This window comes from Tasmannia lanceolata, unplaced genomic scaffold (assembly GCF_043159265.1).
Source record: "Tasmannia lanceolata isolate RefF3 unplaced genomic scaffold, GAP_Taslan_0.1 ptg000004l, whole genome shotgun sequence".
Taxonomy (NCBI): domain Eukaryota; kingdom Viridiplantae; phylum Streptophyta; class Magnoliopsida; order Canellales; family Winteraceae; genus Tasmannia; species Tasmannia lanceolata.
Genome location: NW_027518681.1, coordinates 9,113,901 through 9,126,937, shown reverse-complemented (window position 1 = coordinate 9,126,937; position 13,037 = coordinate 9,113,901). Strand labels below are relative to the sequence as shown.

The window sequence follows — 13,037 nt, the reverse complement described above, 5'->3', positions numbered from 1 at the left end:
CCTCACCATCCAAGAGAAACGGTACGCCCATGTTTGTCTATGCAGCCTTGTCCAATTAGGTCATTGCAAACAAGTCTTTCCATTTTGGTTTCCCACCATAATCCATAATCCGATTTATTAGGCCATAAGTACTAGGAAACAAGGCAAGTATCTCAACATTCTCCACCTTCAGTTGTTTTTTAGCTGTCTGAAAATTTTTCATTGATATCACCACTGGTCTAATGTCGACGCAAATCGCCATTGGTCTTCTGATGTATACCCACCATGCATCATCGAATCATCATGGTCTTGACTCATGAAAATCAGAGAGAAACTTGATTTGATCTTCTTGGACAGAAACTTGAAAATCCAAGAAGATCGACTGCTCCGATACCACTTGTTATGAACCCGGATCGGTTCGCAACTTGATTTGATCTTCTTGGAGGGAAGATCAGCCTCTTGATCCACTTCGAGGGAAGGATCAATCCTCCTTTGTGCCCAGCGTTATACTTTCTACAATAATTTTCTTCATTCCTTCAAAAAGGGCTGCGTACATGTTATTTTTAAAAAACCTATAATCTATATAATCCTTATCTAAAAGACTCCTACTCATAACAAACTCCACACAAATCTAAACTAATTTATTCGACCAAAGTGGGGCCATCTAGGTACGTAACATTCCTCCCCCTTGAAATCAACCTTGTCCTCAAGGTTGGATTATTGAAAAATAATAATTTTATTCCACCAGGATCCCAAATCTTACTGGGTACAATTTTGTTGAATGCTGTAATTGCCGCCATGTCTTCATTTTCTTCATTCATGGAATCCAAAATCTCCCGATACGTAGCCATGGTACAAGATCGACGGCTCTAATACCACTTGTTACGAACCTAGATCGGATCGCAATGGATTTGATCTTCTCGGAAGGAAGATCGGCCTCTTGACCCACTTCGAGGGAAGGGTCGTCCTCCTTTGTGCGCAAGACATAGTTTCTTGAAATAAGTTTTCTTCACTAATTTCAAAAATGCCACGTACATGTTATTTATAGAAAATCTCTATTATAGCTAACCCTTATCTCTAAGAATCCTAGCCATAACAAACAACTAAGAAAGCAAATCCTAAAAGCAATAAATCTAAACAACTTTATTTCATCCACGTGGGCACGTAACATAATCCTTCCAAATGCTTTGGTTGAATCAATCTGCCTATGCCTGTTCAATTCACTTGGAACTACCTTGGCTGGTATGATGTTATTTGTGTTGTTCTCAAATTCACCCACAACCCCACTTCTTATTTCTCTTCTCCTTCTGATTTCATGAAGGGAGTCAGATCCCCGTAGCAAAACCAATGTTTGATTCGTTGGTCTGTTGATCGAGTTCGAGCCCCTCAAAATCTGCGGTTCGTGTTCTCCTGTAGACTCGTCAATCGGAAGTCTTTCTGTCATTTGGAGTGTCTCTTGACATGTTGGCAGAGAGCAGTTGTAGGATAGACTCCGATTGTTGTTCTCGCTCTTTCAGCTTGTTTTCAAGCTCCTTAACCAGACAAACATATAGAACATAAGCTAGTATTTGTAGCTTCTCTTATCCCAATCACAATGAAAATGTTGATTACAACAACCTTTTGTTGAATGGTCGCCGACTCTGAGTGTTGTAGCTCTTTCACTTTGTTTTCCAGCTCTTTAACCTGTATAATATATATAGAATACGAGTTAGTTATAGCATCATTTTTGCGGGCCAATTACAACTATATAACATACAAGTTAGTTATACCCATGGTTTTAAATTTCGATTTCGGTCCCAATTTCGGCCTTGGTCGAAAGAGAAATTTCGGCTGAAATCTGGTAATAGAAAAAAGCAATATTTTATTAATATTTCGGCTGAAATTTGGTAAACCCGAAATTTCGGATATCTTGAAATTTCGGTTTCAACCGAAATCCACTACTCATATGTGGATAGAGAGAACCCTCTCCTGTGATCGAGAATCATCACCACCATCCCACATATGATAACAATTCAAGTGAGCTATCTTGACTCGCCCCTAGCTATGATACTTCAAGTACATAACAAAAATATAAGGTCACAATACTTCTGTTGTAATTGGTGCACATTTTTCATGTGGCCATTCTTTCTCTGCACCAATTCCTTCTGACAAGTGCATCACAACAATATAAGATCAATTCCTACCGAAGGACACAATACTAATATTTCATAGTAGTGCCAAATTAAAACTATGCAAACATTCAATCCTTGGATCACTCCTTGGCTTTACTACTTCTGGTGTAATTGGTGCACATTTTTAATGCGGCCATTCTTTCTCTCAACCAATTCCTTCTGATTTGTTTTATTTTGTCGATGATTGCCATTACTATTGTCTGGATCAACATATAATAAAATGATAATTCCTAGATTGCTACCTTAATCAGTGTAATTTTGATTGGTGACTTGAGCTATCTACCCGACTACCCCTCCATTTATTCAAGTGGGATTTAAATTGTTCTGTGTTTATCATAGTTCTGCTGAGCTTCACTGGGAGGTTGAAATATTTCAAGGGCAATGAAGCCTAATGTTACTTAATGAATCCTATATTACACTAAATTTGTGAATTTAGTATCCATTTTCATTTAGTCTCCGTTTAGGTCCCTTTGGACCCCTTCATGGGCTATATCAGCTTGTCCTGTTGCAACTGTGTCAAAGGGAATTGCTCCCCAAGAGGAGGGACTTCATTTACATGGTACACTTTGTTGGATAGAGGCTCTTCAGAATATTCTTTTTGCCAATGTATGCACCAATCGCTGTTTGTACTGAACGTTAAGTTTCTCCTTTTACTGCATTTGCTTAATGATATGAAATTTTACATTCTCTGTATGAAGAATTTATTCCTGATCCACCTTATGAATACTTGCAGCCCCCCAAAATTAAGGCATCCATTGACAGGGTGATAAGAGTCCATTACATAATATAGCGATACATCTTTCAGGTTTTTATTGGATAGAGGCTTGGGTTTATTTTCATGTGTTGTGTCTAACGAGAGAAATCATGAGGAGGCTTGCCTTTATTCCCATCAGATGTAGAAAATGAACTGGAAAAATCACAGTATCGATTACGTTCTACACTGCATTACGAATTCTGCAGTGTCGCTTTTCAGGGTACTGAGCAAAACAGTGAAAGGAGACAATGTTCTAATTTGCATGTCATACACATCCCAGATCTCCATCTCTGGCAAGAACAAGATTCAAACCTTCTGAAACAGTGTGTTGATCAATACAAGTACCAAAATTGATCATCATGGGACAATTCTATGCTGCCTAATGTGGCCGTCAATTAGAAAATATAAACCAACGGTCTGTATTTATTGAAAGCGAATTGCTAGCGTCCATCGCAGAAGGCATTTGCAGCTGGTCTGTCGCATGTCAGACCAACCACCTCGTGAATGGAGACAAAAGCTGTTGTCTCCATTAATGAGGTGGCTGGTCTGACATGCGACAGACCAGCTGCGAAATGCCTTTTGCGATGGACCCTAGCAAATCCCTTATTGAAAAGCCTCAAAAAATTAGACTTACTATCTTTTTCTGAGGGCGGGTGGCTTTTGATGCATGGCCCCTTCATTTCATGGCCTAGCAAATAATGATAACTTGGACAGGATTTCTGCACTTTATAAGTAAGCGAAACAAGATATTACAATGTTTTTGAGTCTTGTCTGCTTACTCTCTTTATTCTTTATGGTGTCATGTTTGTCATACTCTCAATGTCTTTCAGGAGGAACCAGGAACTGATCAAGGAGCTGAGCACGCCAGTACCAGAGTCCAGTGATCTTTACTTTCCAACCAGATACTCTCAAACCTTTACTACTCAATTCATGGCTTGTTTATGGAAGCAATACTGGTCCTACTGGAGAAACCCACAGTATAATGCAGTTCGATTCTTCTTGACAAAATTATAATTAGTGTTCTCTTTGGTACTACTATCTTCTGGGACGATGGCCATAAGACGTAAGTATTGAAGTTTTGTTGTTGTGACTAGATAACATTGATAACACAAGAGACAGAAACACTATAACCAACAACAATAACTATATATAGTAATAATTACACCAGATGTTTTTTTTTTTTTGAAAAAATATGAATAATTGAAGCACATCCAAACTGGGCAGATAATGGCTGTTGATTGTAGGAGATTCTCGCTCATGAGCAATAATTAACAAACTCAACTTTTGGTTGCTTGCAAAGTATTTAGTGAATTTTTCTTTTTGGTCGGTTAATCCAGAATTTGAAACTATATGGAATCCAGTAGATCCTCTCAAGTGGATTACTTCTAGTTACATATTTTGGCATGTAAAATGAGACCCTTAATTTTCATACTCAGCAACTATAACACTTGAAACAATCTGGAACTGCTAGACATTAGGATCTTAGTTTAACCTTCAAACTCACCTGATGGAAATGCCAAATTATGAAAATACCCAATTTCATCAATTCTGATATAGTATTTAATTCGGATCATTGGAAGAATGCTCCCCACTTCTACCCTTCTGTCTGCCCATTAATGTTCATGCATAATATTATAAACTCACTCCCTCAGGAAGATTGCCCATATTACAAGGGAAATGATACATTTACTCCTTTTTTTATAACGACACTCCTTTATTTATTTACAGTAGCACTCTCTCTCTCTCTCTCTCTCTCTCTCTCTCTCTCTCTCTCTCTCTCTCTCTCTCTCTCTCTCTCTCTCTCTCTCCATTCAAGCATCCAGATGAGATTGGCTGGTTAGGATTATCTAAGCATTTTGGATCCTCCTACATTATGGCAAGCCAACAGTGGGGCCCACTTAAATAAAAAAGATCACATAAACATGTGTGGGGACTGTTGTTTAATGGAACAAATCATTGGTGAATATTATCATTTAGAGATTACATTAGTGTAAACCCACATGCTATAAAACCAGGGGTAACAGAGACATCAATACATCCAATTCCCCACATGCTATTAAACCAGTGGTAACAGAGACATCAATCCAATTCAAAAATAAAAGCCCACACAAGTGAACACTCAGAAGAAAGGATAAAAGATGCCACTTTCACACTCAGAAGAAAGGATAAAAGAGAAAAAATGGCTTTACTTCTTTATCATTTCCTTCATCATCTTGACCAACCTCTAGTCTTATCCCTCTCCTTGATTGATGCAACCTGATCTCTGTTAATTCTGTTATAAGGAAAGACCTTTTGAGTAGTCGTAACTGCCTTTGATGTCCTTGTAATCCTTCCAAATGCTTTGGTTGAATCAATCTGCCTATGCCTGTTAAATTCACTTGGAACTACCTTAGCTGGAATGATGTTATTTGTGTTGTTCTCAGATTCACCCACAACCCCACTTCTTATTTCTCTTTTCCTTCTGATTTCATGAAGAGAATCAGATCCCCGTAGCAAAACCGATGTTTGATTCGTTGGTCTGTTGATCGAGTTCGAGCTCCTTAAAATCTGCGGATCATATTCAGCTGTAGAATCGTCAATTGGGAGAGTCTTTCTGTCATTTGGAGTGTCTCTGGACTTGTCGGCAGAGAGTAGTAGTAGGATAGACTCTGATTGTTGTTCTCGCTCTTTCAGCTTGTTTTCAAGCTCCTTAACCTGAATAACATATAGAACATAAGTTAGTATTCACATCTTGTCTTATCCCAATACTATAAATGTTGATTACAACCACCTTTTGCTGAAGGATCGCTGACTCTGAGTGCTGTTGTTCTTTCACTTTGTTTTCTAGCTCCTTAACCTGTAAGTTAGAATACAGGTTAGTTATAGAACATAAGTTAGAATACAAGTTAGTTATAGCGTCTTTTTTGTGGGCCAATGAGAACTAGTCTTTGTTATAATTAACCGTTGGTTTATAATTAACTAAGTCTTTGTTGCACCCAACCTTCTGTCTTAGGATCATAGATTCCGAGTGGTGTTGCTCTCTCAGCTTGTTTTCGAGCTCTTTAATCTGTGTAACATGTTGCTCTCTCAGCTTGTTTTCAAGCTCCTTAATCTGTGTAACATATATATCACAAATTACATTTAGCTTATTATTTATTTAGTTATTGTTAATTGGATGAAGAGAGCAGCAGTGTTTATAGAAACCTTAAGTTGGTGGGTCATAGACTCTGACTGCTGTTCCTTAACCTGAAAAAAAAAACACTAGTTAATTGCTGTTGTTTGTCAATGAGGAGAGATGAGGGAACCATAAATATTGTTATTTGAATCAACCTTTTGTTGAAGGGTCATGCACATTTCATCCCTTCCCTTCAATTTCTCTGAAATTTGACAAAGTTGCCTCTCCAATTGGCTTTGTAATTCCGTCTTCGACTCAAGCTGAGCCTCGAGTTCTTTTACCTTCCAATAGATGAAGAGAAATGTTCAAAATCTCTATAGATTGATTAGGATTGGATATCGGAAAAAGCAAATGACGTTTGTGGAGGGGTACCTTTTCGTGGTGGTTTCTACTAAGCTGATCTTTGCCTCTGAGCTTACTTTCTAAGTTTTGATAGTTCTCTTCAATCTTTCGTAGGGCCTCATCTTTAAGTCTGCATTCCTGCCTTGTTTTATCAAGCTTTAGGATAAACAAAAAATAAGGAAAAGATTAGAAAAGTTGCAATTAATGATGAGAAAGGACAGGGGAAGGGGACTGAAATAATGAATGAAAATTATAATAATGACAGTACTTTGCACCACCCTTTGAACTTACCATCTGTTTAATCTTTTGAAGCTCACCCGTGTCAATCTGCTTCTTTGCAGGACCCAACTCTATCCCTCTTACCCGAGTAGCAAAATTTAATGAACTCAGTGTTTCACCCAAGTCATGCTCTGAAGGACTGATTTGCACAAACATTAATGTTTTGGAATCACCTCCTACAACACAAATAGGAGGTTTTAGTAATCAAATAAAAGAAAGTATCTGCATATATACACATAGAAATTGATGGATAGACTAGTGATAGGAATAATACATAAAAGAAACAACCTTACAAATAAATATATGGACAGAAAAACAAAAAAGAAAAGAGTCCACGCATACCTAATGAATCTTGAAGTAAATGGGTCAGCTTGGAATTCCTGCAATTGACCCAAGATTGAATAAGAATTTGGAATCTGAATTGAGTCCCTGTGAGAGTTAAAGAGTATCTAACATCGAACTAATGTATAAGCATCTGATGACAAAACTAAATAGTTTTAACAGTTAATTGTAATTACTACCGAACCTATATGGTATGTGGCTGTTTTTGGCTGCTAGAGCAGATATGACATTGCCAAGAGCTGAAAGTGATCTATTGATGTTCTGAGCTTCTTTTAGTCTCTCTCCTTGAACATCTGTCTTTGCGAGCCTTTCACTGCCTGCTAAATCCACAAGCCAAAGCTTGCTGTTGGTGCACTCCCCACTCATCAAATTCTTTCCTCTTACCATTATAGATAGCATGCTGGCCAAAGGAGGAAAATTTTAGTCCAAAATGCTTAGAAAAGAATTAACCAAAACTCGAAAGCTTGATTAGGTACAAACCAATGAGACCGACTACTATGCTCATTAACATTGTTAGATCCAACAGCACGGGCGTTGCTTCCAGCCTTCAGTACTTCCCAAACCTCCTTTATGCTTTCAACTTTGGCCTCGACAATTCCCGGTACATGATGAGCTCCTTCTGACACCTGTCTTATCTCTAATCTGAAACACAACCAAGACCCAAATTTTAGTTAAGCTTAATAGAGAGTTTTTCTATTGCAAGTCCAAGGAATTGTCAGGAGAGAGAGAGAGAGAGAGAGAGAGAGAGAGAGAGAGAGAGAGAGAGAGAGATCCCAACAACATGAAAGAAACACTTAAGATAAAAGGAATGAGATCATACTTTTTGGAAGAAGGAGATGTGGCCAGCAAATCTCTTATCTGTTCATTGTATACTTCAAGAACACTAACGGATATATTGTAGTCAAATGCCTCCCTCCTGTCATTGGCGATTTTAAACAACTCTTCTAAAGTTCTATAATTAACTCCCCTGTTTTGCTCAGTTCCCTCCATTGTGAAAGTTTTCCCTGTCCCTGTCTGCCCATATGCAAAAATGCAAACATTGTAGCCATCTAGGACTGAGACCACCATTGGTGAAGCATCCCCAAACACATCAACTGTGCATAATAAAATAGAACGGTAATTTGGTACAAATTTTCCTTAAAAAATCTAAATTTGTTTAGTATCATTGCATTTACTCATTTTAATTAAGCATAATAGCAAATTATATGATTTTTTCACATACCTTGATTATCCTTTGGAGTATAAACGCGGTCAAATTTGAAGGTTTTCTTTGTAGACCCACCACCAGTTAGTATCCCAAGATCGCCATCCTTGGCCGCCTCAAAATCAGCTATTGTGGCACAACCAGATAAAGCCTCCTCCTTACTCAATGGCCGACACCTACAAAACACCCTGATATTTCCTGCAATAGAAATATAAGCTTGGTTCACTTGAGCTCTCATGCCCTAAAATGAAATAACAGAACAAAAGGAATGCGTACCTTTTGTTTCCTGAACTTGGTTATAGAGCTTCTTTCTCTTCACCATCTCTTCATTATACTTAATTTTAAGTTCTTCACACTGTGCAACTGGCAAGGGATATATAGAGCCATGAGATGTATAAAATTTAAATTCATTACAGAAGAGTGCATTCAAACCTACCCAATGCTTGAACTGCAAAGATCATTTTATTTAGTTGAGGAATTGAATCAGCACAATCATGAGCTTCTCGAGAAAGTTGGGAGTGCTCCTGTTTCATCACCTACAAGAAAAAATTGACGACAAATCAGATAACAAGTTTCAAGGAACAAGAAATTATATCTGAATTTCATGACAAAAAATCAATGTGTACCTTTATTTTGCCTTCTAAATCATTAACTGCGGCAACCCAACACTTCTTATCACGTTCGTACCTATCAGAAACGTCCCTTAACTGTCCTGCTTGTTTTTCCACAGTTCGATCTAAAAGCATATGGGTGTAATCAGATGCCAGCTGTCACTTACAGAAAACCTTACTTGATCAGATTCAATGTCTCACCTAGCGATTCAGTTTGAAAGTACTTATTGTCGAGCTCCATTTTGAGCTTTTCGAGCTTATCATTTGCCTCTGTGAATGACAACCAAGCTTCATAGCATTCATCTGCTTTAAGCTTGCATTGACTGGTCAGGTCGTCTATTTTCTTCTCGTATCTCTCAAGATCTTTTGTGCTTCTAGCACCATTCTAAAAACAGAAAATTAAATAAAGAAACAATAAACACCATTTATTTCCAAAAACAAGTTTTATAAGTTCTGATCTGTTCAGAGAATTCCTAACCTGGGTGGAGGAAACTTGTATCCTGGTAGCACAGTTGTTACAGACGAGATACTCTGATTTCGCCAAATGAGCTGAATTCAAGTTTTAAACTAGCTCAAATGAAAAAGAAATGAAAAGGTAAAAATAAACAAGCCATTGAATTCTACTTTTAGTACAAGTAATAGGGCACAAATAGAAGTCTAGTCTGCAACTAAATGGTGTACATAAATAAAAGTCTAGTTTCCAACTAAAAAAGATGTACATTGACGACTGTTCCACTAAAATTAAGTCTAGTTTGCAACTAAAAGGTGTACATATATAAAAAAATAAAACAGTATTTGTACCTGATAAGTTGGGTGCTTTTCTGATGCCTATGCCACAAACAACTGGGCTACCATGAATCCCTTCAAACCTGATTACCAATCCACTATTCTCCGCAACGGAAACCCTAGCATCAACCATCTGCAAAGGATTATTGGCTCCAACAACTGAATATATATCAAGTTCAGACAGAACCTGCAATTGTACCCAAAAAAAAAAAAAACAATGAGCCTTTCAACAAATTCATTGTTTTTTTTTTTTGAAATAATGATATAATTAAATAAAAAATTTCTTGCCTTCTCTTCCTGTATAAAGACATTAAAAACCCTCATTCCTTTAGGCCCTTGAGTGTTTACGATTTCTGCAAAATGCAGATCGACTAAATAATCTCCGGGAGGGAGATCATTGAAAGTGTAACAACAATTTCCAAACCGCGCAGACTGATACAAAGATGGATAGTCACCTCCATTGAGTATACTCTCATTTGTTCTTAGTACATCCCCATCTTGAAAACCAAAGTCAGTTTTGAAATTCATACTATCACTTAATCCGCTTACAGGTCCGCCTCCGGCATTTACTAACATCACTAATTCCTCTGCGAAGAAAAAAAGTAAAACATAGTCATATCTCAAAATCTAGGTGGAAGACAACCACAAAATCCAATTATACTTAATTTGGAAAGATGAACCCTAACATGAGTGCAAAGGAACCAGTAAAACACAACTCTGAGAAGAAAAATGAAGTTCTGGTTGAAATAAAAGGAAGAATTAAGCTCTAAAACCTACTGAGAAAACACGGCAGAATTACGTTATTCGAATAACAAATTCAATTATAACTTGAAAAAGGTGAGGTCCACATAACAAAGGTAAACAGAGAACATAAGATCTGGAAAATTCCAATCACAAATAATGTATTTCAAACAATTAAACCCTAAATCTGACTGACAAAGCCAGGAAAACCCCAAGATCTAGAAAAGAAAGTTCAAATTAGTGTACTTTAAAAAGATAAAACCCTAACCAAACGAGAGAAGAGTACAAAACCCACCATCTTGAAAACTATTAAATCGAATTAATACAGTTCAAACATAAAACCCTCAAATCAAAGAAAACATGAGCAAAATTCAAGATCTGAAATGCCCATTTTCTATTAAGAGGGGAAAAAAAGAATACATAGAACCCTCAAATCAAAGAAAACGTGAGCAAAAAAATCAAGATCTGAAATGCCCATTTTCTATTAAGAGGGAAAAAAAAGAATACATAAAAGAAAATACATGAACCTGAAAATCCAGTTCAAATTAATGTACTTTAAACAGATAAAACCATAACCAAACCAGATAAAAGTAGAAAACCCACCATCTTGAAAACCACTAAGTCGAATTAAAACCATTTAAACGTAAAACCCCCAAATCGTAAGAAAACATAACAAAAAACCAAGACCCAAAAAGCCCATTTTCAATTAACAGAAAAAAAAAAGTGTAGAGAAGAAAGAACATAAACCTGTGCAATTACTCTGTTTAAACCCTAATGGCACGAGCTTGGAACCCGGAATGCAGAGTGTAGAATCGATGGAAACTCCATCATCGTCATCACGGCCACACGAAATTCGATTTTCTTTGAGAAATGGCGAGGAGATTTTGTGTAAATCGTTTTCCCTATCAGAAAACTTGGGAAAATATGGTTCTTGGACTAGGGTTTCTTGGTCTTGATGAGAAGAGTTGGGAGGATTTGTTTCCATTAGAACAAAATTTTGTGATCGCTTTAGGGTTTCAATATCTTCGAATGAGAACTTGAGAAGCTTTTGCCGTAAGGTGAGTTCGGAGATGATGGTGAATTTTTCTACTTTCTTTGATTCTTTTTCTTTCGTTTACATTAATCGGTTCAAATTTCAAACTTATATGACCGTTTATAGAAATCGACCGTTACTAGATCCTTTCTCTTTCTTGCTTGAGTAAAATGACCTAAATACCCCTCTTCTGAAGGGGTTTTCTAAGTTCTAACCAAAACTGTAAAAAGATAAAGATGGACTACTAATAAAGAAACGGGCAGTGATAAATCAACTCCCCAAATGGATGAATCGACTCCCCATGCGTCTATCTCTCTCCTCTTTCTCTCTCTAACCTAGAGGAGAGAGAAACTCCCCGAAAGAAACTTGACACGTGTACGGTGAGATCTGAGTGTTACTCTCCCACTGTCCAACGACTCATACAGGCCATAGAACAAACAAAGATCAGACGATCTACAAATTTGACGGATGAGATCTTTACATGTAGATGTGAACCATTAGCTATTCTTATTTTAGACCGTTCAAATCTTTGTAAAAGAGAAAGTCACTTTCACTCTTTTTTCCTGAAAGACACTCGTTAGGTCCCACTTTTACCTTGTCTACCTGATCTAACTTTTGAAAAAAATTGATTGGATGATCTAGACCTTTGATCCATTAAGCATCGTTTATGGTTTCCCCAAGAAAATCTAAGCCGTTGATTTTTGTAATCCTTTATCTTATAATTGGGATATTGGGATGCCTGTTCTAGATGGGACCAGGACCATGTGAGTCACTTAATGATAGTCAAATCTTTTGAGGCATGCTTGGAAACCATGGAAAAAGAATCATGGACTATTTGTTTGACGAAGGTTAGAGGGTAGAGAGGGCTGGTGAGTGAGATTTGAGAGTAAGGTGAGCCAAGAGCATGGTTTTAAATTTCAATTTCGGTAAAATTTTGGTCTCGCCGAAACCAAAATTTCGGCCGAAATTCAGTAGAAAGTCCCGAAATTTCGACAGATATTTGGTAAATTTTGGGAATTTCGGTTTCGGTACTTTTCAATTTCGGACTTAAAGACTGAAATTTCAGATTTCGGACTTAAAGACCGAAATTTCAGATTTCGGCCGAAATTTAAAACCATGGTCAAGAGGTCATGTGCTCTTTAAAATAGTCCCCCCCCCCATTTACCAGTCCCATCTCGTGTTCTCCCCACTATCACTCCTCAATCTCACACTCCTGCCTCTCTACCCCTCTTCCACTAGATAAACAAATATTCCATGATTTTTTTAGTTGCCAAACATGCCTTAGAGCTTATAATGGGTATAAAAATTCATGATCTTTCATTTTTTCTATTATTTGGAGAATTTCATAATTATGCTCTCATAACACTTGCAATTTACAAAGGAGCTTCCTCTTCTTAGAGATGCTAGATTGCAGAAAATGGCTGTCAAAGTCCCCTTTCTTTTGAGAGGTTTTACACTAATTGCAATGAAAGGGATATCTTTCTCTAGCCATCAGAAATGCTAAACATGAAATCTAAGTGTTACAACTTACAAGCCGCTTCTAACTTGAAGGTATTCAAATTCTTCATTTTCTTTCCCTTTCTTCTACTTTAAAATATTTCCCCATTAGCATAGAAAAGTGTTTAATAATGCAATTTATTG

At 37.2% G+C, this 13,037-nt stretch overlaps 1 protein-coding gene across 2 annotated transcripts; it reads right to left on the bottom strand.

Annotated features, from left to right (window-relative positions):
* Positions 1-4,838: 4,838 nt before the first annotated feature.
* On the bottom strand, positions 4,839-11,489 carry LOC143875815 (Di-glucose binding protein with Kinesin motor domain-containing protein). 2 transcript variants are annotated; one of them, XM_077377411.1, is made up of 21 exons: positions 11,111-11,489; positions 10,078-10,209; positions 9,911-9,975; positions 9,638-9,809; positions 9,315-9,385; positions 9,038-9,221; positions 8,852-8,961; positions 8,662-8,761; positions 8,502-8,588; positions 8,244-8,423; positions 7,842-8,115; positions 7,502-7,663; positions 7,206-7,421; positions 7,022-7,059; positions 6,692-6,855; positions 6,431-6,556; positions 6,214-6,339; positions 6,088-6,129; positions 5,885-5,995; positions 5,675-5,740; positions 4,839-5,598 (listed from the first exon to the last, which is right to left on the bottom strand). In XM_077377411.1, the coding sequence occupies exons 1-21, from the start codon at positions 11,346-11,348 to the stop codon at positions 5,113-5,115; spliced, it is 3,150 nt and encodes a 1,049-aa protein (XP_077233526.1). In that variant the 5' UTR covers positions 11,349-11,489; the 3' UTR covers positions 4,839-5,112. The 2 variants fall into 2 exon arrangements, with proteins under 2 accessions (XP_077233526.1, XP_077233525.1); XM_077377410.1 differs by having other exon boundaries at positions 9,911-10,209.
* Between the last annotated feature and the right edge of the window lie 1,548 nt (positions 11,490-13,037).

Coding starts and splice junctions, on each gene's coding strand:
- LOC143875815 (XM_077377410.1), bottom strand. CDS start 11,348: ATGGAAACAAATCCTCCCAACTCTTCTCATCAAGACCAAGAAACCCTA. Junction 7,664..7,841: donor ACATCTCCTTCTTCCAAAAA/GTATGATCTCAT, acceptor GTTGTGTTTCAG/ATTAGAGATAAGACAGGTGT. Junction 6,856..7,021: donor TTTACTTCAAGATTCATTAG/GTATGCGTGGAC, acceptor TTTGTGTTGTAG/GAGGTGATTCCAAAACATTA.